Source organism: Lolium rigidum, chromosome 7 (genome assembly GCF_022539505.1).
Source record: "Lolium rigidum isolate FL_2022 chromosome 7, APGP_CSIRO_Lrig_0.1, whole genome shotgun sequence".
NCBI classification, from domain to species: Eukaryota; Viridiplantae; Streptophyta; class Magnoliopsida; order Poales; family Poaceae; genus Lolium; species Lolium rigidum.
Window position 1 is genome coordinate 241,629,033 of NC_061514.1, and position 7,536 is coordinate 241,636,568.

Below are 7,536 nucleotides of genomic sequence, written 5' to 3' on the forward strand. Positions count from 1 at the left end.
CTATCTTTTTCCCTTTTTAATTTTTGTTTGTTTTCTTTTTTGATTTAAATTTCTGAACCTTTTAAAAAATATGAAGAACTCATAAAATATGAATATTTTTTTAATTTGAACATTTTTCTCATTCGAATAATTTTGAAATTCAAACATTTTACAAATTTAAAATTTTCCATGTTTGAACAACTTTTAAGATTGAACATTTTTTAACTTTGAACAATTTTTCAAATTTGAATAAATTTAAAATTATGATTTTTTACTTTGATTTTTTTAGTTTTTTTAATCTAAATATGAACATTTTAAAATATGTTTTCTAAAAAATGTGAAAGGTTTTAAATCTATTTTTTCAAAGGAAATAAAGATAATAGAATAAACCTGCCCAACGACCCGTTCCTAGGCTTGCCCAACAGAGCGCGCGAGGAAGGCACTCGCATGCGTGCACGCACACAAGCGATGTGTAGGGGCGCCAGGGGAAAAACCTATTTCTTGTCTAGTTGAAGGGCGGATTAACGCCCACCCATGGATAGGAGCGAGCGGGCCGCGGCTCATCTGATTTGGGTCTTTTCCTTCTTCTTTTTTTTGGTCGGTTTTAGGTTTTTTTTTATTTCATTTGGTTTTTCATTTTTTCTCTTTTCAATTTTTTCCATTTTCCAGTGTGAACATATTTTTCAAATTCTAGCAAATTTTAAATTCTAGAAAATTTCAAATTCGAGCAATTTTAATATCGAGAATTTTTCAAATTTGAGCAATTTTCAAATTCGAGCAAATTTCAAAATTTGAACATATTTATCATTTGAAAAAAAGTAGAATTTAAAAAATTTCTTTAAATTTGAGCTTTTCCAACTTTGAACATTTTTTATAACCTGAAAGGTTTCAAATCTGATTTTTTTCGAAAAAAAAAAGAAAAAAATCACAGAAAATCCTTTCCTTGAGCGGCTGAGTCGAGCCAACAAGAACGCGCGAGGTGGGAATGCGTGCGGTGTTCCCGCAGAGGCTAACCCTTGGCCCAAACCTCACGGGTAAGTGGCCCATTAGCCTCGCCACCCCACCTGCTGGCCGGCGCCCCCTCGCCCACCGGTTGCTCCGCCGAATCCGTCGACCGCGCACCAGCGGCCGCCACGACGAGCCGATGACCGACACATGAATCAGCATATGGTATTGCTCCTCCCCCCGCAATCCTTAAGGATACAGTAACAAAAGGGTGATATATTGTGAGGTAGGGTAGCAATTTGATGATTTTCGTTGCTTTCGTGAAATCTTAGGGGCGCTAGGGTTAGGGGAAATCATTTTGTTGCTACTTCCCACCGGCCTCCGGAATGCTATGGTCGCATGGCATAATTATACCCTGCAGGATATTCATCTGCGTGCCAGTTTGAAAATTCTCAGATTATTGCTAATCCTACGTCAACTCTTGTTTAGTACCATCTACTGGTCCTAGGCTCCTAGCTTCATGGGTTTGACTTCGTTCTGCTTATGCTTTAAGGGTGACATCTGCTTGTTGATGGTTAAAGAGAGAGTTTAGTCTGTTTGTTGGGCATAACATAATATTTTCCTCTTTGTTTTGATGATTCAGTGACAGTCTGTGTTAATCATTTTGACCATGGGGCTCAGCAAGGTTGAAGTGAACCTGAGAAGGCTGCTTGAGGCAGCTCCTAGACAGCAGAATCAGGCCAAGCTTGTCCATGTAAGCTAAGATTCTGTTATTAGCTCATTGCTTTCTTCTAGCCTAAATGAGGACCATTTTTTCCCCTTATTATTAAAAGATTTATGAGGAAAACTAGGTGATTTGATATTGCTGGTTTTTTTTTTTCAGTTTTCAACAATGAGAAGCAAATTGTGCTAGTCATCATCAATTTGTATGTATTGTGCACGAAAACTGACAGTCTCCAATTGTAGTATGTAACCACGGCCAGAGGGCTGTTGGAGCAGCTCGGAGCAGAAAGTACACCTGAAGGGTTATCAAGGTACTCATGTGTTTGTAGGTCTCGTATAGCTTTGCTAGATCTACATAATTCTGCAAACTGTTATCCAGCTAATGTTTGTTGAGAATGCATAACTTGAGAAAGAAACCCAACTGGTAATATGAGAAGAACGCGACTCATAGTTCGGTATAAAACTTTCATGCACCTCATCTGTCTCTTATTTCATGATTCTTGTGCGTCCAACTAACGATGGCATGAATCATAAATCTATTGGTGCACAAACTTTTGACAGTTTGATGGCATGAATTCTAGGACGGCAAATAAAAAGGCAGCGATGGTATTTCATTAGTAAATCTAGCTGTCACATATATGTGTAATACCTATAACAAAAAAACATATGGTAGCTGTAGAATCTCATTTTGAAAAAGAAGAAGATGGTGTACCTGGTGTGATATCCGTCAGAATCGATGCTGTGTATAGACATGATGACAAAATATCACCTTATGTACTGTATTATGTCTGTTCACTGTTCTCCTTACGTTCCATAATTACACTTCGTATTCTATGATATCTCCTGTAGTATAGCCTAGACCCTTTTTTTCTTAAATATCAAAGCTATAAGTTTTCATGTCTTCTGTCACTTTACATCCTGCACTTTTATGGTTAATTTTTGGTTACTGCTTGGCTTCTACCCCAACAATCTTACTGCTGGATAGTCGATCGAGCAGAGAAATTATCTAGCTTTGTTGAAACTTGTTTTGCTGCTTATTGCTCGCATTTTACTTTTTAAGATAAGAATAACATTCATGATTGTTTTCTTGATTCAGTGTTTCAAAAGCTAAGCCTAGCGGATATTCAGAAATGATTGAAGCATTAGCTGCCACGCTCTTTGCTCCAGTACGTTTTTATCGTGCCAATTCCTGTTGTTCATTAATGTTTTAAATTCCTCCATTTGTGCTTCTATCATGTTTAACTTTGTAGAACTAGATGCAACACAATATGTCAACATATGGTTTCTCAAGTTCTTCATGTGAACTGATTTCTCAGATTAGTGCACGCTACCATTAATCGTATAAGCTAGCTTCTAGATTCACTTTCCTTGCTATCATGTTACTCATGCAGCCAGAAAATGAAAAGCTGGCTGATGAAATCAGAGGAGAGTCTTGTCAAGGAGATCAGATAGAAAGTACGATAACCTTGTCATCAGAATTACGGAGGAGATCAACGTAACTTGATTTCCCCCCATATTGTTTGTTTATGTTATATTTACAATTACAACAAATGAACTGACGGAAATAATTAAACAGAGCTCATTTTGAGATTGAACCAAACAGTCATGACAGAAAACAAAGTTATGTTGGAACACCAATTAAATTGGATGCAGACGCTCAGACTCGCGTTGAAAGGCAGAGGTACGTTCTTGTCTATTTCCATTTTTCTCAAAGATTCTTTTTTATCTCAGCTTCTTGTTTAATGCTCTCATTATGCTTATATATGCACATTGCTTGGTTGCACATGGTTGACACTGATGTTGCTGTTATGAAAAGCTGAATTTATAATCAGTACTCAATGCAATTTTCTCTCCCTTTAAGAGCATGCTTGAAAACATCAGGCTTGTGCAAGATCAAGCGATGAATATACTGGTTTTCCTCTTACTGGTTTGGATATTCTAACCGCACAGAGAGCTGCAAGAAGATTTGACTGACGAAATGGTTGAGTTAGCGCACCAACTAAAGGAAAGTAGCCTTGTAATGAATCAGTCTGTGCAAGAGACAGGGAAGGTAGGCTTTTCTGCCGCGTTAGCGTTTTTTCCCCTGTGGATAAAGTTACCTTATCTTTGCACATTCAACGAATTACCGTTCCTTTTCTGTTGTATGTTGATTGAGAATGTTCACTTGCTGGTTACCGCTGTCGCAGATACTTGATTGCACAGAGAGGGCTGTGGAACATAGCTTGGCAAGCACCAGTCGATCGACCGCACACGCATCAGAGGTATACTCGCGGCATTCCAGGACAGGTTGTGTCCAGTGGCTGCTCATCATCATGATGGCTTGCATGTTTGTCATGGTAGTTCTGCTCATACGGGTCACCTGATGTCACTGCCGCTGCTGAGATCATGCCATCAGAAACGGTTCTGACATGACATATATTGACCAGAGCGAGCACCCCCTGCGCTTTCGTTATGATTATTCACACGACGGGGAAGCAATGTATACTTGTTTTGTTTGTTAACTGTGAAGTGTACTACAGTTCCACTTGTCGTCCCTCCGTCTCATCAAACTTGTCTTAGATTTGTCTAAATTTTGCTGTACCTACACACTAAATGGTGTGTAGATATGTCCAACATTTTGCAAATCTAAGACAACTTTGGGATGGAGGGAGTATTATACATGGCACACTTTTGTGATTCGCCATCAGTAGGTGAATAATCAGCCGACACATGCATTGTACCCCAGAAGCCTAAATTTGGTGTGCTACATAAGTGCATGTGACATGGACTATTTGCCTTCATCGATTCAAGTATATCTAGAAAGTAGAGGTTAGTGTTACCTCTACAATCAATATTAAGATGATATATAGGTAATGGCATCTTTGGTTAAGGTTCAAGCAGTCCGTCTCACCCGTCCAACACCTGCTAGTTCATTCGCCAAAAGGATCGCCAGACTGATGCTTATTAGTAGTTCGTATATCCCTCCGTCGCCCTCATCTCTAATTTCTGAATCGGTTCATTTTCACCGATCTGGCCTAGCTAGAGTAGTTGCTTCATACAAATCGTTGCCCCAGCCGACACGTGCCGGATTCACCTCAAAATTCCACAGGGGTGAGGGTAAGATGTGTCTGACCGGTGGAAATGTTTTGGAAAGGCAAAGGTGCGAGGACTAAAGGCAGACCACCAAATCAGCACCATTAACGTGACAGCTAGGAGATCAAGATTAAAAAAAAAAAAAAAGACATGCTGTTGGTGCACGAACGAGCTTGGTCTAACTTGGCGTGCTGCGCACCTCCTGCGGCATCATTTGCCGACTGCGACAGCTTTGAAATTATTTCTTTGATTGTGTCCCTAAGCACAATAACAAGATGTGTGAAACGGAAAGTTGAATGGTGTTGCAAACGACAGGAGATACGAGACTGCAAGCGAGTAATAGTGAGCTAGCGCTGCCACTCAGTTGTTCAAAAGTATCTTTCTAATTGCAAACGAGAAACAAGCGTCTGTTATACTTCCTTTAAAAAAAAGCTTTTTTTGCTATACTCCAGTCAGAATTTACCCTGATAAACGGGCGGCTATCAAAATGTTGTTCATTGCAGGACTCTTCTCCGAAGTCACTATCGAATCCGGCAACTTGTCGTTAGAGGAATGGTTTGGTCTGCATAGTTCCCTAGAAATTGACAGCGAGCTCGGCTACTTTTCTAAAGTTTTCTCTAGAATACAAACTACTTTTCTAAAGTTACAAGCCTATAGGTGACAAAGAGTTACATTCACAGCTATATTAGACCCTCATCGATTAGTTAGTTGAGTGGAGTTAGCTGGATAAGCATCTCCCACAAGTGAGTAGTAGGGTGCTAGCGAGCAACGTGCCCCTGCAATGGCAGCTACACCGACTCCCACGCTGGTGCTCCTGCCAGAGTGGGGCGCCGGGCACCTCATGTCCATGATCGAGTCCTGCAAGCGCATACTCCTCGCCGGAGACAGCGCCTTCTCCATCACGCTACTCGTCATGCGCCCGCCCACCGCCGAGGCCACCTCCCAAGTCGAGGCGCATGTCCACCGCGAGGCCGCCTCCGGCCTCGACATCCGCTTCCATCGCCTCCCCGCCGTCGAGCCTCCAACCGATGCGGCGGGAGTCGAGGAGTTCATCGCGTGGTACATCCAGCTCCACGCTCCCCACGTCAGGGACGCCATCGCGGGGATGTCGTGCCCCGTCGCCGCGCTCGTGCTGGACATGTTCGCGTCGCCGATGGTCGACGTGGCCCGCGAGCTCGGCGTGCCGTCCTACGTGTTCGTGTCGTCCACCGGCGCCATGCTCGCGCTCATGCTGCACCTGCCCGTTCTGCACGAGGCGGTCACCGTGGAGTTCGACGAGGTGGAAGGGGAGGTGCACGTGCCCGGCCTGCCGCCGATACCGCCGGAGTGGATGCCGTGCCCGGTGGTGGACAAGAAGAGCCCCAACTACACGTGGTTCGTGCGCCTGGGCGACCGCTTTATGGACGCCACGGGCATCATCGCGAACACTGCAGACGAGCTCGAGCCGGGGGCACTAGCGGCCATCGCCGAGGGTCGCTCCGTGCCCGGGCGCCCCGCGCCGCCGGTATACCCCATCGGTCCCGTGATTTCGCTTGGAAGCAAGAAGGACTCTACCGGGCCGCCGCACGAGTGTATCTCGTGGCTTGAGGCGCAGCCGCCGGCGTCGGTAGTGTTCCTCTGTTTCGGTAGCATGGGATGGTTCGAGGCAGCGCAGGTGGTGGAGATTACCGCCGCGCTGGAGCGGTGCGGCCACCGCTTCCTGTGGGTCCTCCGGGGACCGCCTGCTGCCGAGTCGGGCGCCGGCGCGCCGGACGGATCGGAGCACCCGACGGACGCGAACCTGGACGAGCTCCTCCCGGAGGGGTTCTTGGAGAGGACCAAGGGCAAGGGCCTCGTGTGGCCGACGTGGGCGCCGCAGAAGGACATCCTGGCGCATCCGGCCGTGGGGGGGTTCGTGACGCACGGCGGGTGGAACTCGGTGCTGGAGAGCCTGTGGCACGGCCTGCCCATGGCGCCCTGGCCTCTGTACGCGGAGCAGCACCTGAACGCGTTCGAGCTCGTCAACGACATGGGCGTCGCCGTGCCACTGAAGGTGGACCGGAAGCGGGATAACTTCGTAGAGGCAGCGGAGCTGGAACGAGCGGTGAAATCCCTGATGGGCGCCGGCGAGGAGGGGAGCAAGGCGAGGGTGAAGGCCGCGGAGATGAAGAACGTGTGCCGCGAGGCCGTGCAGGAGGGCGGCTCTTCAGAGGCTGCGTTGATAAGGCTCTCCGAGGCGCTTCACCAAGGCGCGGTGCTCCCGAAGATGTGAAAACATGTCTATAGTCCTATATCTAAGGAGTGCCAATAAATGTCAAATTTTGTGTAGCACCTAATATAAGGTATTTCGAATTAAAGATTTGCCACATTTATAAAGTACGTACAACATAACTTTTGGCCATCTAGTATGATCTTGTCCATTCCAGATGCATCTAGGCTCATTGCCCAAAGAGCTTTCAGTGTTGTTGACAACCACACCAGTAACTTCATTTCTGATTGGAATACCACGCTTCATTGCATTCAGTGTGAGCAGGAATTTTTTCAAATATGCACTTGTATACCCTTTTTCAAATTTCTGCATCAGCAGAAAGATGTGTCAGTAGAATTGGTAATGGTAAGGATGTGAACATCTGGAGAGATAATTGGCTCCCAAGGGACTACAACCTAAAGGTTACACAGGGGAAGTCAAGAACCAGGATTAGACGTGTTAACCAACTGATGCAACCAGATGGGAAGTCCTGGAATGAAGTTTTGGTAAGGAAAGTGTGCTATAGCAATGATGCAGAGTGCATTCTGAATCTGAAGCTACCAAAGAACCCATGCGATGACTTTGTGGCT

At 45.2% G+C, this 7,536-nt stretch overlaps 2 protein-coding genes across 3 annotated transcripts; both read left to right on the plus strand.

The window, feature by feature from the left end:
- Positions 1 to 1,054: 1,054 nt before the first annotated feature.
- LOC124673984 lies at positions 1,055 to 4,478 on the plus strand. Of its 2 annotated transcripts, none has more exons than XM_047210026.1 (8): positions 1,055 to 1,149; positions 1,568 to 1,678; positions 1,891 to 1,958; positions 2,744 to 2,813; positions 3,039 to 3,142; positions 3,224 to 3,328; positions 3,598 to 3,697; positions 3,834 to 4,478. In XM_047210026.1, exons 2-8 carry the CDS (start codon positions 1,595 to 1,597, stop codon positions 4,008 to 4,010), a joined length of 708 nt encoding a protein of 235 aa, XP_047065982.1. In that variant the 5' UTR covers positions 1,055 to 1,149; positions 1,568 to 1,594; the 3' UTR covers positions 4,011 to 4,478. The 2 variants fall into 2 exon arrangements, with proteins under 2 accessions (XP_047065982.1, XP_047065981.1); XM_047210025.1 differs by having other exon boundaries at positions 1,086 to 1,210.
- Positions 4,479 to 5,446: 968 nt separating this feature from the next.
- LOC124674945 (anthocyanidin 3-O-glucosyltransferase 2-like) lies at positions 5,447 to 7,099 on the plus strand. Its single transcript, XM_047210997.1, has one exon. The coding sequence runs from the start codon at positions 5,501 to 5,503 to the stop codon at positions 6,968 to 6,970; it is 1,470 nt and encodes a 489-aa protein (XP_047066953.1). The 5' UTR covers positions 5,447 to 5,500; the 3' UTR covers positions 6,971 to 7,099.
- The last annotated feature ends 437 nt before the right edge of the window (positions 7,100 to 7,536 follow it).